This window comes from Anomaloglossus baeobatrachus (assembly GCF_048569485.1).
Source record: "Anomaloglossus baeobatrachus isolate aAnoBae1 chromosome 5 unlocalized genomic scaffold, aAnoBae1.hap1 SUPER_5_unloc_15, whole genome shotgun sequence".
NCBI lineage: Eukaryota > Metazoa > Chordata > Amphibia > Anura > Aromobatidae > Anomaloglossus > Anomaloglossus baeobatrachus.
In genome coordinates, this window is record NW_027441790.1 from 198480 (window position 1) to 217299 (window position 18820).

General features: G+C 45.5%; 1 protein-coding gene across 1 annotated transcript; it reads right to left on the bottom strand.

Moving 5' to 3' along the window:
• Positions 1-1528: 1528 nt before the first annotated feature.
• LOC142258873 (uncharacterized) lies at positions 1529-8363 on the bottom strand. Its single transcript, XM_075331443.1, has 2 exons — positions 8280-8363; positions 1529-3618 (listed from the first exon to the last, which is right to left on the bottom strand). Exon 2 carries the CDS (start codon positions 3509-3511, stop codon positions 1529-1531), a length of 1983 nt encoding a protein of 660 aa, XP_075187558.1. The 5' UTR covers positions 3512-3618; positions 8280-8363.
• Between the last annotated feature and the right edge of the window lie 10457 nt (positions 8364-18820).

Genomic DNA, 18820 nt, shown 5'->3' on the forward strand with positions numbered 1-18820 from the left:
TCCTGGCTTCTGCAGGGACACGCTCCAACGCTTCCTTATCTTTCTTGCTGAAACGAATCGGCATGGTGCGAGGATCCTCTGTTTCCCAGATGCCCAGGGGATATTGCAGCTGTCCAGGTCAGTTATGGCCGTCAACAGGGCCGGTAATCAGGATTTTTGATTGGATCCAGGCAGGAGCTCTCCCGTGCTGCTTCCTCCCTACATGAGGTCCAGGCCACGCCCCTACAGGGACATATATACTAGGACAAGAGCCATATATACCAGGATGGGGATCATATATTCCAGGATGGGATAGAGATGGGCAACATATATACCAGGATAAAAGACCTATATACGAGTATGGGAGACACATATACCTGGAAGGGGCCCAGTATGGGGGACATTAGTACAGAATTGGGGGATTTTATCCCTGTAACAGTGTCAGCAGCAGATCCTACCCATAAGGCCCGTTTCACACGTCAGTGAAAAACATTGACGTTCTTCACTGACGTGTAAAACACGCACATGTCCCTCCGTGTGCTGTGATTCACGGCACACGTGGGTTGTCTAAGTGCAATCCGGGCTCCGTTCTCCGTGGCCCGTGATTGCACTTAGAAATCAACTCACCTGTGCCCGCTCCCGCTCTCCATGGTGCTGATCGCTCCCACGGTGCAGCATCCGGCCGGCGCTGACCCCCGCAGCAGCTGCTTCCGGGTCGGCTGTGTCGTGCATCATGAATATGCACGACAGTAATGAGCCGGCTCAGAAGCAGCAGGAAGATCAGGCTGCAGAGAGCGACGCTGAAGCCGGGTGAGTAAAAATGTTTTTTATTTTAGAAGCACGTTTTTTTCTGGCACGTGTTTCCCGGATCACACCACTGCGTGTTCCGTGGGACATCCGTGATGTCAGAAAAAAAATGGACATGTCTCCGTGCGGCAATCACGGCCACACGTGCACGCTGCACGGAGACACGTTCAGTGACAAATCACTGATGTGTGAGCAGACCCATTCATTGTAGTGGGTCTGCGTATGTCAGTGATTCTGGTATGTAGAAAAAAAAAAGCACAAACGTACCAGAATCACTGACGTGTGAAACAGGCCTTACAGTGCTTGATGACCACATTTTTTGCGTTAATTTTTTCACTATATTCCTCCTTTAAAACCTAGGTGTGTCTTATGGTTCAAACAATACAATAATTTATAAAAAGAAAGAAAATGGTTCTTTTCCTCACAAATTCTTACTTAAGGAATTGTAGCCGAAATTAGGATAAAATCCTTTGAATTATGATACATCATGATGGCTTCTCCCGTGTGACTCATCTGACAACAGGACCTGATTAATGATAAAAACATTTGGCAAATTCTGAAACCAATATTGGCTGCTCTGCTCTGTTGGTTTTCTGATGTGGGCAAGACTTGATTTACCAGTTATACATTTCAATTATTCACAACATGAAAAAGGTTCCTTCCCTGTGTGGCTTCTTCACATGTTTAACAAGATGTGATTTATGAAAATTACATTTCCCACATTCAGAACATAAAAATTAATTTATTTTGTGTGATTTTTTTGATGGTAAACAAGACCTGATTTCCTAGTAAAACATTTACCACAATCTGGGCATAACAACGGCTTCTCCCCTGTGTGAGATCTTTGATGCCTAACAAGACCTGATTTCCGAATAAAACATTTCCCACATTCTGAACATGAAAATGGCTTCTCCCCGGTGTGAGATCTTTGATGCACAACAAGTTCTGATTTCCAATTAAAATGTTTCCCACATTCTGAACATGAAAATGGCTTCTTCCCGGTGTGAGATCTTTGATGCTGAACAAGATTTGATTTCTGAATAAAACATTTCCCACATTTTGAACATGAAAATGGCTTCTCCCCGGTGTGAGATTTTTGATGCTGAACAAGTTTTGATTTTTGAGTAAAACATTTCCCACATTCTAAACATGAAAATGGCTTCTCCCCAGTGTGACATCTTTGATGCCTAACAAGATCTGATTTCTGAATAAAACATTTCCCACACTCTGAACATGAAAATGGCTTCTCCCCTGTGTGAAGTTTTCCATGGTCAACAAGACTTGATTTCCTAGTAAAACATTTACCACATTCCAAGCATGAAAATGGCTTCTCCCCTGTGTGATTTTTCTTATGCCTAACAAGATTTGATTTCTGAATAAAACATTTCCCACATTCTGAACATGAAAATGGCTTCTCCCCTGTGTGATATTTTTGATGGTTAGCAAAGGTTATTTTCTGAGTAAAACATTTTCCACATTCTGAGCATGAAAATAGCTTCTCCCCGGTGTGACATCTTTGATGCACAACAAGATCTGATTTTTTAATAAAACATTTCCCACATTCTGAACATGAAAATGGCTTCTCCCCGGTGTGAGATCTTTGATGCTGAACAAGATTTGATTTCCGAATAAAACATTTCCCACAGTCTGAACATGAAAATGGCTTCTCCCCACTGTGACATCTTTGATGTACAACAAGATCTGATTTTTGAATAAAACATTTCCCACATTCTGAACATGAAAATGGCTTCTCCCCGGTGTGAATTCTTTGATGCACAACAAGTTCTGATTTCCAATTAAAATGTTTCCCACATTCTGAACATGAAAATGGCTTCTCCCCTGTGTGAATTCTTTGATGCACAACAAGTTCTGATTTCCAATTAAAATGTTTCCCACATTCTGAACATGAAAATGGCTTCTCCCCGGTGTGAGATCTTTGATGCTGAACAAGTTTTGATTTCTGGATAAAACATTTCTCACATTCTAAACATGAAAATGGCTTCTCCCCGGTGTGACATCTTTGATGCCTAACAAGATCTGATTTTTGAATAAAACATTTCCCACATTCTGAACATGAAAATGGCTTCTCCCCGGTGTGAGATCTTTGATGCACAACAAGATTTGGTTTCTGAATAAAACATTTCCCACATTCTAAACATGAAAATGGCTTCTCCCCTGTGTGACATCTTTGATGCACAACAAGATCTGATTTTTGAATAAAACATTTCCCACATTCTGAACATGAAAATGGCTTCTCCCCAGTGTGAGATCTTTGATGCTGAACAAGTTTTGATTTTTGAATAAAACATTTCCCACATTCTAAACATGAAAATGGCTTCTCCCCAGTGTGACATCTTTGATGCCTAACAAGATCTGATTTCTGAATAAAACATTTCCCACACTCTGAACATGAAAATGTCTTCTCCCCTGTGTGAAGTTTTCCATGGTCAAGACTTAATTTACTAGTAAAGCATTTACCACATTCCAAGCATAAGAATATCTTCGCCCCTGTGTGATTTTTCTTATGCATAACAAGATTTGATTTCTGAATAAAACATTTCCCACATTCTGAACATGAAAATGGCTTCACCCTTGCAGGAGCAGTTTCATGTTCCACATCCCTTCTGTAACCTTTATTTTGCTTACAATTCTGTGATAAATCGGAATTTTGGACTTGCTTGAAAAGATCTGATGATGAAGCTTTCCGAGGAAGGACATGAGGCATATTTGGGACAACAGCATGCTCTTCATATGTATCATGTGTGATACTTTCATCATCTGTTTTAAATTCTGAAGATAATAGATTTCCATCTGAACTCCCAATACAGGCATCTGCTAAAAATAAACACAGTGTTATAATTTTTTATGATATTATCTTGAAAGTACATTTTTTTTTAAACCATAACATCAGAAATTAAATTAGAAATAAATGTATCCTGAATCTGTTGTCCAATTTCGATCTAAAGCGGGCTTTACACGCTACGATATATGAAACGATACATCTTCAGGGTCACGTCGTAAGTGACGCACATCCGGCGCCATTTGACATATCGTAGCGTGTGACAGCTACGAGCGCCTGTTAACGAGCAAAATTACTCACCTTATCATTGCTCGTTGACACGTCGCTCATTTTCTAAAAATCGCACGTCCTACTGCGCGCCGGTTGTTCATCGTTCTCGGGGCAGCACACATCGCTCCGTGTGACACCCCGGGAACGCTGAACTGCAGCTTACCTGCGTCCCGCCGCCAATGCGGAAGGAAGGAGGTGGGCGGGATGTTTACTTCCCGCTCATCTCCGCCCCTCCGCTTCTATTGGCCGGCCGCTGTGTGACGTCGCTGTGACGCCGAAAGTCCTTCCCCCTTCAGGAAGAGGATGTTCGCCGCCAACAGCGAGATCGTTTGGAAGGTAAGTACGTGTGACGGAGGTTTACGACTTTGTGCGACACGGGCAACAAATTACCCATATCACACAAACGAAGGGAGCGGATGCGATCGCAAATGCTATCGCACGAGAAATTGATACGTGTAAAGCAGGCTTAAGAGTAGTGATGAGTGATCCCCCCAGATGGTCGGGATCGGGGAGACTCATCGAATCATTTTGTGAAGTTCGAGATCGGGATCGAGATAACATGATCGTGCATCCAATCACCGATCTTGGACTTTACAGTTATGGGATGGGGCGGGGGGCTGTAAAAAAAAGAATACAGTTAATAATAAACATTATCATTATACTTACAGGTCCCGCGACGTATCCTGCACTCTGTCTCCCGCTGCTTCTGCTTCCGAGTACGATCATCGCGGTGTCCTCCCGGTAACCAAAGGACCTTCCGTGACGTCATAGCCATATGATCAGTCACATGGGAATGTTGTATTATCCCATTGGCTACAGACTGGGTCACATGATTATGACATCGTGCAAAGGTCCTGTAGTGTCAGCATGCTCGCCGGTACACGGTGCTTTTCCAAGCAGCTCAGTACTCTGTAAACTCAGCGACCGCAGTGTACCGGCGAGATGCTCAGGCACATGCTCGGCTCCCCCTCCCTGCATGTTGGCGCTCTTTACACAATCAGCCCACATGCAGGGATTGGTTGCCACAGCCGGTGATGACTAGCGGCGCCAGAATCAGGTAATCAGAGATCACCGTTACTATAGTATAGTAACCCGTTCGTTAGACTACTATGGCAACGGTGGCAGCGGTGAAATCCCCGCTTACCAACCCAAAGCCTCTGATCACTCATTGAGTGATTAGACAGTGCGGGAGCAGCAGCGCTCTTCCTCCCCCTCGTGCATTCTGATATAGCAGAGCTAGATGAGTAACAGAAGACCAGGATCGTGGAGGGGTGAGAGGGAGTAATAAAGATGGACTCCCTAAGTGTGTCTGTGTATTTATTTCTAATAAAGAGAAACCAAGGAAAAAATTGTGAAAACATACCCTGCTGTAACTAAATAAAAGCATAGTGCATATAAACATAGGGTACTTAGTAAACACTGTTTTTGATAAAAAAAAAAGCATAAAGCTATCCCACCAAACGTCAAGGTGTACCCAGTTGGGATAGTACCTACACTCTAATATTAAAACCTTACCATAGGTCTAAAATAGGCCTCAATGTGGCTAAGGTCTGAGAGTGACCGGGTCCCAACAGGTCACACAGTCAGGGGATGCACAGAATGAAATGCCCAGCTCACTGAGAAAGGGGCCACTCCCTGTTTGTACTGAATACAAAAAAAAAATACATAAAAACAAAAAAAAGTGAGCACAATATATAATTTTATGAAAATAAATGATTTTTAAAAATGATGTAGCGCTCCGCTATATTTTTGATACTCGGCGCAGATGAAAGCGGACAGCTACGGGCTGCCACCTTCACCCCATTTGCCTGGCTTTGCCTGACTGGCAATCAAAATACAGAGAAACCCATTATTATTTTTTAATTATTTAAAAAAAAATTATAAAAAAAAATGCGTGGGCTTCCGCTGTATTTTGATCGCCAGTCAAGTACAGCCAGTCAGCTGGGGGCTGGGATTCTCGGCAGTCCGCACCCGCCCCTGGAAATGGCTCATTGTTCCTTAGCGCCTTTTCCAGGCGCTTTACCCGGATCATCCAGTGGCCCTCGTGGAGGTGGCATGCTGGGTAATAAAGGGGTTAATACCAGCTTTGTATTCTCAGATGGTACTAAGTCCAAAATTCATGGTTTCACGCCAAATTAGACATGGCCACCATGAATTTCTAGTAAACAAAAAAAAAATACAACAGAGAATTTTTTTTATTAGAAATATAACAAAAAAAAACATTTAGAGAATCCATCTTTATAATAAAAAAAATCCTTAGTCCGACGTAATCCACAGGTAGAGCATTGTCAGCTTCATCACTCTTTACAGACACAGTCTTTACACAGTGAGAAGAAGAGCATTGCCAGCTCTGGTAAATCACTCTGTACAGAGCAAGAAGCAGGCTGACAGTGAGGGGATGATTGCACTTGCGTCTCGCATGGGCATAACCCCTCACGGACTGATCTCAGGACAGGAGCGCTTCAGCTGCATGGAAACACAAGCAGCAGACCCGCTGCTGTCTTGAGAATGAGCGCCGTGATGCGATGCGACACTCACACAGTCACAGTCAAAGTTCAATCGAGTCTATGAGCCATGGACTCGGGTGAACCCTGACATCACCGCGAACACGGCCGAAAACAGCCAAGTGACGAGCAGTGCAGTGAATACCCTCGGAAGTTAAGAGGACCTTTGAAAACGTCATAGTCATGTGACCAGTAAGTATGATCATAAAGTTTTTTATTTTAATAATGTGCTTTCTTTTTACAGCCCCTGGTCCCGATCTGGACCGATCTGTAACACGAGCTTTCCAGGAAAGCTCATGAGTGGGATCGTGCACACGATCACTATGTGATCGGTACGATCTCCGATCTTTACAAATCGGGATCTCCCATCCCTATCTAAGAGTTACATCTTCGTTAATTTGAATCTCCCATTACTAGCACCAGTTCTCTGGAATGTGCTACAGTAAATAATCTGATTGATTGTCACAATGTGACTGCAGGATAATGAGGGATAGGGGGGTACTATACCGTCCCTCACGCTAGGGGACCCTAAACTGTTTCTAACCTCTTGATTACCCCTGAATATGGAGATGCCCGAGTCCCATGCCTTACTATTCTCCTGACTAGATCTAATCTGTTATCCCCCGGGGAAGGATGGGGCAGGAATATGATGGAAACAAATATTAAGACAGACAGGACACATTGCAAACTCACAGAAATAAACAGTGAGAGACTAAGGAGAAAAGCAAGAGCAGAAAGGCAGCAACAAAAACACAACAAGGGTTAAAACCACAACAGCTCACAGCAATAATACAAAACAACCACCCATAAGTCTGGATCTCAACACCTATCCAGATCAGTATAGGTAACCAATAGCTGGCATTAATGAAATAGTCCAGCCAGCATATACAGAAAGGGAGTGATAGATACTTTCTCCTCTACAGCATGTGATCAAAGACATTAACAATCAGACCAGCAGATAATAACTTTTGCTAGCCTGCCCAAGCCTGTAGTTTAAAGCCTGCGTCTCCCTGCGCTACTCACAGACATCACAGCAGTTAACATGCAGAGTACCAGAATCTATCATTTCCACAGATTCTGACGCCGCCATGACAGTTGGCAAAACCTGCAACAATCTCCTTGTAACATTGATCCACAACATAGACAATTTCAAAGAATTTTTTTTTAAAAACTAACATAAAATAGTTAGAGACAGATGCTGGATATTTAACGGGATTGTCCGGGACTATAACGTTGATGGCCTAACATTAGGCTTTGTAACCAAAGCAAGTAGCAGGGTTTTGCAGTCTGTGCAGATAAACATTAGTGCTCCAATTCATCAATACCGGCAATGGACACTGACAAATGACACCAGGGACTGGAGTGAGATTTCTGGCATAGGGAACGCTGCAGTTTGTTATGAATTAGAGAAGCGGAAGCATCACACCCTTCTTCTGGCCAAGCTCTACCCATTTTGGCAAAGCTGGTTAAAATTGGCGTGAAAACACACACACACACACACACACACACACACACCAGCCTTTGGTCACATGACGTTATGTCAAAAAGGTCCTTAAGCAGTCCTATAATTGGCATATAAACACTGGGGCCGCTAGGAGAATTGACTCTCCCAACACTGGCCCTGACTGTAACTAGGGCTTATTTTTGGACTAGGGCTTATATTTCAAGTATTCTCTTAAAATCCCATAAAATCATGCTAGGTCTTATTTTCGGTGCAGGTCGTATTTTCGGGGAAACAGGTTATTCATGAACCCTCTGCAGGTCTTTGAGTTGCCTTCATAACAACATAGAGAAGACACTAGAAACAAACAGCAGAAGAAGCAAAAACAAAGAAAATACAGCTGAAAAAAACAGAGCAGAAAGCCTAAAAATGTAAACACAAAATTAATGCAGAAAGTACATGAGTAGATATCTCTTACTGGATAGAGCTGGAGGAAACACATCCTGAGGAACATCGGGGTCTTCTTGTTTACAGTCCTGTGGGAGAAGAGGACGGGGACATCTCTCTGGTGTTGTCCTCTTACTGGATAGAACTGGAGGAGACACATACAGGGACTGAATTCATTCCTTACATACAGATAATTATAGGCCGTGTGTATTTAGTCCTGTCTATTACCTGGTGATGTGAGAAGCTGGGGAGCCTCCATCATGACGTCCTTGTACAGATCTTTGTGTCCTTCTAAATACTCCCACTCCTCCATGGAGAAATAGACGGTGACGTCCTGACATCTTATAGGAACCTGACACATACAATGATACCGTCACCCCCGATCCCTTCATAGCGCTACTGTATAATGTCCCAGCATTCCCAGCAGTGTCACCTCTCCAGTCAGCAGCTCAATCATCTTGTAGGTGAGTTCTAGGATCTTCTGGTCATTGATGTCCTCATGTATCGGGGGGTGAGGTGGAGGCCCCGTGATTGGGCTCAGGGGTCTTCCCCATCCCTCAGACACAGGGGCCTGACAGCGCTCACTAGAGGTCTTCTTCACTACTGTGTAATCCTGGTTATGGAGAGACACAGTAATAAATCTCACTCCAGACATTTCCAGAGTCCTCACCTCTCCAGTTCTGTCCATCTGTTATTCCCATAGATAAGAATGATGTAATGTGACGTCATCAGAATCTCTCACCTCTCCAGTCAGCCGGAAGAGGATCTCTAGGGTGAGGTGTAATATCCTCTCCGCCATCTTGTCCCTGCCCATATCCATCCCTGATGGGTCAATCAGGAGAATTCTCTTATATAGAAGATCTCCACTGAGAGGATCCGATATTGTAGGGACCTGAATGGGGAGAAGATAACGTTGTAACATCATAAAGAATCCGCTGTAATAATACAATTACTGGAGATAACCATGCACTACATAGGGATGATTGCCGCGCTGCCATGAGGAGTCCAGACTAACTCTGCTGCCTTATTACAGTGAATGGATCCTTTGAGAGTTTCTTCTGAATCATGTCATTTGAAGAATTACATGTAAACCAGTCATGCTAATAGGTTTAGGAGAAGGGTGTAGCCTCACTGCGCCCTGAACCAGGCTTACCCGGAGGGACATGATTAAATGCCTACCCAGTCATCACCAGAGCCTCTGAGGTTGGACTTTGCTGACAGTAGGTACCAGTTACCAATACAGGGTAGTCCCTGGTTGTTGTGTTCCACCAAGAGGCTGAGCGGTGTATCATGAGAAAGATGGGGTGGGAACCACTGCCTCTAGGGAAGAACAGGAAGGATAAACCCTGTCAGTTACTCTGAGCAACCCTGAGCTCCCCGATGTCCCAAGACAGGTTCTTTCCCCTTGTGCAGCAATCACGTGTCTATCCCTGTCTTACCCTAATCACAACTGTGTCTAGTGAGCAGGGCAGGAGGAACACTAGTCCTGCTTTATGATAATGACACAAAAAGAAAACGACAAAGGAAAAAGAAACTGCATTCCCAAACAACAAGTGGTAAAAAAGGGGGATGGAAAGAGAAATGAATAAAAAGGGAGATGATCAATAGGAAGACACCAAAGAAAATTTCCAAGCAGCAATCTCCAGGATCAAATTCAAAACAATTTTTCTTTCCATGGCTCTCACCTCCATGCCAGCACCATGGAAAAGCAAGTTATCACTGGCAACTACTGAGGTAAAGTGGTGAGTACTTATAACGGGGGACTGCAGAAATCAGAACAGCTGAGACAACTCCGGTTTAGTTTTGAGCGGACCCGGACCGTAAACATCCGGATCCGCACGGTTTCAGCGCTATCTCCGGGCCGGACCCGGGCGCAGGATTCCGGGTGCACGATCCGGAATCGGCAATTAATAAAAATGAAAAAAAAAACCCAATAAATAAATAAATGAGCGTTTCATACTTACCGAGACTCGGTGTCATGGCGGCACACTGCTTCCGGGTCGTGCTTTCACTTCCTGTGCACCCAATCGCAGAGCTTTCCGTGTTTTCCTCGCCCACCGGCCGTCTTCTCAGCTGTGATTGGTTGCAGGCTGACGCGCCCCCCAGCCTGTGACAGCTCAGCTGTGGTCATCGCTTATCGCGGCTCAGTAATAGGCTGTACTCAGAGCGGGCAGTCTTCTCTATAGCTGCTCGCTCTGAGATGTAGCAGCGCTGGATGTGTCGGCGTGGGACTTCTCCTGTGGATTACGTCGGAGCTGCAGGGTGTTTGGGCTTAATAAAGAGGTGAAACAGGGTGTGTTTTGTACTTTATTTCAAATAAAGGATTGTTCTCTGTTTCTGTGTTTGTTTACTGTCATTTATAGGTTTGTGTGATACAGGTATCTGATAGACGCCTGTGCCATCACACAAAGCTAGGGTTTAGCAGCACCCGTGCGCCGCTATTAACCCCTGCTATTACCCCGACTGGCACCTCATCACGCCTCCGGGAAGAGCCGGTATCGCACACCGGTATTGTCACATCTAATACATGCAGCAATACCGGGCGGCTGCGAAATGAGGATATACCAGCTCCCAGCCGGCGTTATGTCTGTGGATGAAAACTGGGGGGACCGCACGTCGTTTTTTTTTAATTATTTATTTTTAAAAAAAAGCAAGCGTTTTTTTCTACACCGCAGTCACACTTGTGAGGAACTCCCGCGAGTCTGACATCGCAGAACAGCTGCAAACGTCTGACAGGAGCGTGCATGTGTTTCTAGGTACATGCACGCTCATGTTCAGACAGCAGCAGGCTGAGATTATGCCAGCCCCCAGCCGACGTTATCATGACTGGGGATGAAAAAAAAAATTCTGCCAGCAGGTGGAAATTTGGTGCTGAAAGCTGGTGCAGACGATTTCAGCACCAAATGTGCACCTCCTGGCAAAAAACCGCGGCAAAAATCACGGAAAAATAACCACAGCAAAAACCGCGGCAATCAAATTGCGTCAAAACACCGCATTTTTTTGCCAGGAGGTGTAGATTGGATGCAGAAATATGGTGTAAAAAATCTCAGCATCAAATTTGCATCCCTTGGCCCCCAAAAATTAAAAAAAAATAATTCTACCAGCAGGTGGAAATTTGGTGCTGAAAGCTGGTGCAGACGATTTCAGCACCAAATGTGCACCTCCTGGCAAAAAACCGCAGCAAAAATCGCCTAACAATAACCGAGGCAAAAACGTGTAGATTGGATGCAGAAATATGGTATAAAAATTTCAGCACTAAATCTGCATCTCTTGGCCAAAAAAACTGCGTTTTTTCTGCTAGGAGATGCAGGTCTGTGAACTCAGTGACCTCCACCTGAGGTCAGGTTACCTGCGATCACAGATGAAGGACCTTGGGAATCTCCAGCTGTGACCGCAAATGACCTGAGTGACATCAGCGCTCACTGCGCAGCTCATTCATTCTCTGGAGCTCACAGAGAGCGGTCGGTCGTGCCGCTCTCTGTGATATTCAGATGTAGCAGAGCTGAAGCGGCGTGGGACTTCTCCTGTGGATTACGTCGGCGCTGCAGGGTGTTTGGGCTTAATAAAGTGGTGAAGCAGGGGATGTTTGTATTTTATTCCAAATAAAGGATTGTTCTCTGTGTCTGTGTTTATTTACTGTCACTTACAGGTTAGTGTGATGCAGGTATCTGATAGACGCCTGTGCCAACGAACAAAGCTAGGGTTTAGTAGCAGCCATGTGCCGCTATTAACCCCTGCTATTACCCCGACTGGCACCGCATCATGACTGCGGGAAGAGCCAGTAGCGCTCACCGGTATGGTCACATCCAATAGATGCGGCAATACCGGGCGGTTGCGGGCTGGGGATATACCAGCCCCCAGCCGGCGTTATCTTGCCTGGTGATGAAAATAGCGGAAACCACACGTCGATTTTTTTTTTTTACTTTCACCGGAATCACACATGCGAGAGGCTCATGCGAGTCTGCCATGGCAGCACCCGGCAAAGCCTTGCACGTGTGATTCTGGGCACTGTATTCACAGCAGCACAGATACAGCGCAACAGCTGGGGCTGCAGACGCGCGCTATAACTGTGCTGCCGAGTGTTTATCTTTACCACTGTGAACTGACCGACAGTGCACTGCCTTCCCCGCCCACCGGCCGTCCTGGCGCCTGTGATTGGTTGCAGTTAGCTGACACGCTGACACTCAGGGTGGGGGGCGCGTCTAGCTGCAACCAACACGCGCCGGTGGGAGGGGAAAACAATGAATATTGAAGTGTCGGCTCCGGAAGGTAACAGCGTGACCCGGAAGGAGTGTACCGCCATGACAGTGCCTCGGTGAGTATGCCACGCTTGCTCCTAGCCCCCTAGCCTCTCCACAAACGTTTTTAACCTCCGGATTCCGGTCCCCATTGACTTATATGGGCACCGGATTCCGGAGCGAATCGGACTCTTTTTTTAAATCTGGCAGTGATCCGCCGGTACCGGATTATTGGCCGTCCGATCAACTCTACTCAGGATGGTAAGCCAAGAAAGACACAAGGGTCTTCTTAACATTAGCAGCACCAGCACAAGGATAGTCTGCACAGCTACGTGGAAGGCAAAGGAGATCCAACTAGTGCTGGCGTGCGCTGTGACCTTCTGACCCATGGGATAGGGGAGACCTATCTCTCTCTCTGATAACGTGGTGTCGAAACCCTGATGTAAGTGTTCAGTGTAGAGAACAGGATAAATGTGATCCAAAAGTTACAGCCAGATGGAGAAGTCCCATCTATGTTCAGCAATAATCCTGCCATCTCCACCGCTCTCATTACAGAAGTACAAAACATATAATACTGGACGATAAAACAAGACTGAGCACAAGACCTTCACAGCCGTCTACACATCATAGGGAGATTTCATGGCACCTTCTCTCCATATACCTGATGATCCTGAGGAACATCGGGATCTTCTTGTTTACAGTCCTGTGGGAGAAGAGGACGGGGACATCTCTCTGGTGTTGTCCTCTTACTGGATAGAGCTGGAGGAAACACATACAGGGACTGAATTCATTCCTTACATACAGATAATTATAGGCCGTGTGTATTTAGTCCTGTCTATTACCTGGTGATGTGAGGGGCTGGGGAACCTCCATCATGACGTCCTTGTACAGATCTTTGTGTCCTTCTAAATACTCCCACTCCTCCATGGAGAAATAGACGGTGACGTCCTGACACCTCATAGGAACCTGACACATACAATGATACCGTCACCCCCGATTCCTTCATAGCGTTACTGTATAATGTCCCAGCATTCCCAGCAGTGTCACCTCTCCAGTCAGCAGCTCAATCATCTTGTAGGTGAGTTCTAGGATCTTCTGATCACTGATGTCCTCTTGTATCGGGGGGTGAGGTGGAGGCCCCGTGATTGGGCTCAGGGGTCTTCCCCATCCCTCAGACACAGGGGCCTGACAGCGCTCACTAGAGGTCTTCTTCACTACTGTGTAATCCTGGTTATGGAGAGACACAGTAATAAATCTCACTCCAGACATTTACAGAGTCCTCACCTCTCCAGTTCTGTCCATCTGTTATTCCCATAGATAAGAATGATGTAATGTGACGTCATCAGAATCTCTCACCTCTCCAGTAAGCCGGAAGAGGATCTCTAGGGTGAGGTGTAATATCCTCTCCGCCATCTTGTCCCTGTCCATATCCATCCTTCACGGGGTAATCAGGAGAATTCTCTTCTATAGAAGATCTCCACTGAGAGGATCCGATATTGTAGGGACCTGAATGGGAAGGAGATGAGCCGATATGTAAAATTAATGGAGATAAGGGAGGTGAGATATCATTTGGGTACTAAAAAATATTCAATATGAAATGTGCTATGTAAATAGTATAACTGTAAAAGTAGCACATTATCGTTATAAAAAACAATCCTTCACACGACAATGTTAATGTAAAAATAAAAGAGTAATTGCTCCTGGAATAAGAGTAGGAAAATAAAAAAGTGCAAAAACAAATAATTTCCCAGTTCCCCAAAAAGTTTAGATATTCTAAACTGGTTTCGGAGCTTGTATTCTTTAACCCCTTAACAACCGTGGGCAGTAAAATTATGTCCTAGCGGTCAGTGTTAATCCCCTCCCACTGCTGCCGGCAATCAATAAAGAAATCAAGTGTATACCGCCCCCAGCATCGGAAAATTTCAGTGGTTTCAGCTACCAAGGGAAGCTCAGACCCTGGAGATCACGATTCGGGCCGAAAAAAATGATTTATCTCCCACCTGGCATGATTAATCATGTCAGATGGGAGATAAGTCGCCTCCCCCGGTCCCCGAATGTGGCCAAAATGCCCCCCCACCCAATCAACTAAAATGGATCATCCTCCTCCTCTGAGTTCTGTCGTGTCTGTCAGATGCAACATCAAAGTTCTCCCCAGGTCCAGCCAGATCACCCCCTGTCAATCCCCGGTCTCCCGTTACCTCCTGCAGCGACGATACCCCACGATCCCTCCTCTTCCTTCTCAGAAGATTTTGGCCACATGTGCAGAGCGGCTCTCAGCCGGCTGGCTGCTAGTAGTGACACTGAGCTTACTGCAGCTCACACTGCCATGCTTTGGACCCGGGGAGTGTGAGTGCAGTATCACTGCACCCACACTCCTCACATGGAGGGTTTGCACTTCCAAAAAATGGGGGATACGTTCTCAAAGTGTACCACCCATATTGTGGAAGGTACAAAATCATCGTAGGACCTCCAAAATGGATTATGGCGGACCGGATTTTTTTTTCTTTTCAATAAATTGCTGAAAGAGGGAATTTGTTGGGGAGTGTTTTTTCAAATAAATTTTTTTTTTGTCTTTTTTTTATTACTTACTAGGTTAGTGATGTCAAGTATCTGATAGACGCCGTGACATCATTAACCCTAACCCCAACAACCCCATTTATTTCCCCATTTGCCACTGCATTAGGGCAATGGGAAGTGTTGGGGCAAGCGCTAGTATTAGCGCATCCAATGGATGCGCCACTTCTGGGTGGCAGCGGCCTACTATTTTTAGGCTGGGAAGGGCCAAATAACCATGGGTCTTTCCACTCTGAGAATATCAGACCACAGCTGTCCACTTTACCTTGCCTGGAAATCCAATTTGGGGGGTGTCATGTTGTGATATTGTGCATTATGTACCATTTTGTGTGGGTTCATATTTTGGGCGTGGTGGTCTGTCTATTCGATATATTGCTTGTCCTGTTAAGTCAGGTTATATTCCCTTGAAGTAATTCTGTGCCTAGGTCTGGGGGAGGGGGCCTGGAATCCACCTAAACATGGTTTACCCGAGAGATTAGTGATTCTGGGTGAGACTTACAAGAGAGAGGAAGCTAGATTGAACCTCTGAGTGAGACGCCGAGGCTGCGGCCAGCACCCCAAAGACGCTGTGAGAAACCCCGATTTCCCTGGAGAAGGACTGCTGGAGGAGTGTGACTGAACTCCAGGACATTTATGCCATTCCTGGACTCGTTTTACCCTCCGTGTGGTGGATTATTTGATGGTCATTCTATATTGCAAGGAATAAATATGCTTTGGATTGTTCACTCATCTCTCGCTCTGTTAATTATGTGATATGGGAAAAAGACCCCTTCACAGGGGGACCCCACTTTTTTTTTAATTATTTATATATTAAAAAACAGCATGGGGAGACCTTCATTTTGGAATACCAGCCAAGGTGAAGCTGCCAGCTGTGGTCTGCAGCCGTCTGCTTTACCCTAGCTGTGTTTTTTTTTTTTTAGCTAAATACAAGGCTAAGCACCCTTTAGTGCCACATGAAAGTCACTAAATGGTGCCAGCTTAGAATATACAGAGGGGTGGGACTTTATATGTGTTTGACGTCTATTATCTATCCATCTATCTATCCTAGCTTATTAGGGTGTGTGCCCATGATCAGGATTTGAAGTGGTTTGACTGCGATGTTGTGCAGTACAAGCGCAGTAGCGGGATGTTTAGAAATCTCATGCCCATTGTGCTTCTTTTCTCTGCAGCATAAACTCACCAGCGGTGCGTCTTCCTGAGACGCAGGATGTCAGATTATGCTGTGGAGATGAGAGTGTTCTTCGCAGGGAGAATAAAGTCTGCAGCGGCCTGAACCCGGATCGTGGGCACGGGCAGCTGCATTCTCGTGTGGACAACACTCGTATCTCTGCAGAAGGGATAACACTGCGTCGCTGAAATGCGACATGGTGCCCGCAATTTAATTCAACTTTTCCAAAATTCACATGGTGCTCCTTCCGTTCTGAGCCCTCTCGTTTGTCTAAACATAGGTTTTTGGTGACATATCAATGAGCTCAAAAGAAATTTGTATAACAAACTGTGGTGTCCACTTTTTGGTGTTTCCTCTTGAAAAAGTGAAAAATTTGGTGCTAAAGCAACATTTGTGTAAAAAAAAAAAAAAATGAACATTTTCAATATGAAGACCTAAGGTTATCAAATTCTGTGAAGTACCTGTGGATTCAAATGCTCCATACACACCTGGATAAAATTCATTAGGGGTCTAGTTTCCAAAATGGGATCATTTGTGGGGGAGCTCCACTGTTTAGGCACCTTAGGGGCTCTCCAAACGCGACATGGCATTCGCTAATGAATCCAGCCAATTTTACAGTCAAATGGCGCTCCTTCCCTTCCGAGCCCTGCCGTGCACCCAAATAGTTGATTTCCACCACATATGAGGTATCTGCTAACTCAGGAAAAACTACACAATAAATTGTATCGTGCATTTTTTCCTGTTACCCTTGTGACTAATTGTCTGATTGAAGTAATCATGTTGTGGTAAAAATGTATTTTTTTTACTTTCCCGGCTCAACATTATAAAATTCTGTAAAGCCTTTGGGGGTTCCAGGTGCTCACCAAACATGTAGATAAAATCCTTGAGGGGTCTATTTTCTAAACTGGGGTCACTTGTGGGGGCTTCTGCTGTTTAGGTACCTTAAGGGCCCTACAAATGCTACATGGGGCCCGCGATCTATTTCAGCCAAATTTGCTTTCCAAAATTCAAATATTGCTCCTTCTGTTCCGGCTCCTCCCATTTGTCCAAACTGAGGTTTCTGACAATATGTGGGGTATTACCGCGCTCTTAAGAAAGTGGGTAATAAACCGTGGGGTCCACAACCTGTCAAAGCAAAGTAACACAGGTCAGAATTGCAAGAAATGGCCGAGTCATGAAGTGCAAAACTGGCTCCGTCCTTAAGGGGTTAAAGTGAATGTAAATGAGCCGGTCAGGAAGAGCGGGAAACTGGTCCTGAACTGGTTAAAGGTGAAAATAGTTGAGAAACGAAGGGGTTAATGATAATGATGACCCCAAAATAACAGAGACTCTGCACCTACCTCCACCTGCAGAGCCGCACACTAGATATATAATACCCTGCACCTACCTCCACCTGCAGAGCCGCACACTAGATATATAATACCCTGCACCTACCTCCTCCTGCAGAGCCGCACACTAGATATATAATACCCTGCAGCTACCTCCACCTGCAGAGCCGCACACTAGATATATAATACCCTGCACCTACCTCCACCTGCAGAGCCGCACACTAGATATATAATACCCTGCACCTACCTCCTCCTGCAGAGCCGCACACTAGATATATAATACCCTGCAGCTACCTCCACCTGCAGAGCCGCACACTAGATATATAATACCCTGCACCTACCTCCACCTGCAGAGCCGCACACTAGATATATAATACCCTGCACCTACCTCCACCTGCAGAGCCGCACACTAGATATATAATACCCTGCACCTACCTCCACCTGCAGAGCCGCACACTAGATATATAATACCCTGCACCTACCTCCACCTGCAGAGCCGCACACTAGATATATAATACCCTGCACCTACCTCCACCTGCAGAGCCGCACACTAGATATATAATACCCTGCACCTACCTCCACCTGCAGAGCCGCACACTAGATATATAATACCCTGCACCTACCTCCTCCTGCAGAGCCGCACACTAGATATATAATACCCTGCACCTACCTCCACCTGCAGAGCCGCACACTAGATATATAATACCCTGCACCTACCTCCACCTGCAGAGCCGCACACTAGATATATAATACCCTGCACCTACCTCCACCTGCAGAGCCGCACACTAGATATATAATACCCTGCAGCTACCTCCACCTGCAGAGCCGCACACTAGATATATAATACCCTGCACCTACCTCCACCTGCAGAGCCGCACACTAGATATATAATACCCTGCACCTACCTCCACCTGCAGAGCCGCACACTAGATATATAATACCCTGCACCTACCTCCACCTGCAGAGCCGCACACTAGATATATAATACCCTGCACCTACCTCCACCTGCAGAGCCGCACACTAGATATATAATACCCTGCACCTACCTCCACCTGCAGAGCCGCACACTAGATATATAATACCCTGCACCTACCTCCACCTGCAGAGCCGCACACTAGATATATAATACCCTGCACCTACCTCCACCTGCAGAGCCGCACACTAGATATATAATACCCTGCACCTACCTCCACCTGCAGAGCCGCACACTAGATATATAATACCCTGCACCTACCTCCACCTGCAGAGCCGCACACTAGATATA

Coding starts and splice junctions, on each gene's coding strand:
- LOC142258873 (XM_075331443.1), bottom strand. CDS start 3,511: ATGCCTCATGTCCTTCCTCGGAAAGCTTCATCATCAGATCTTTTCAAG.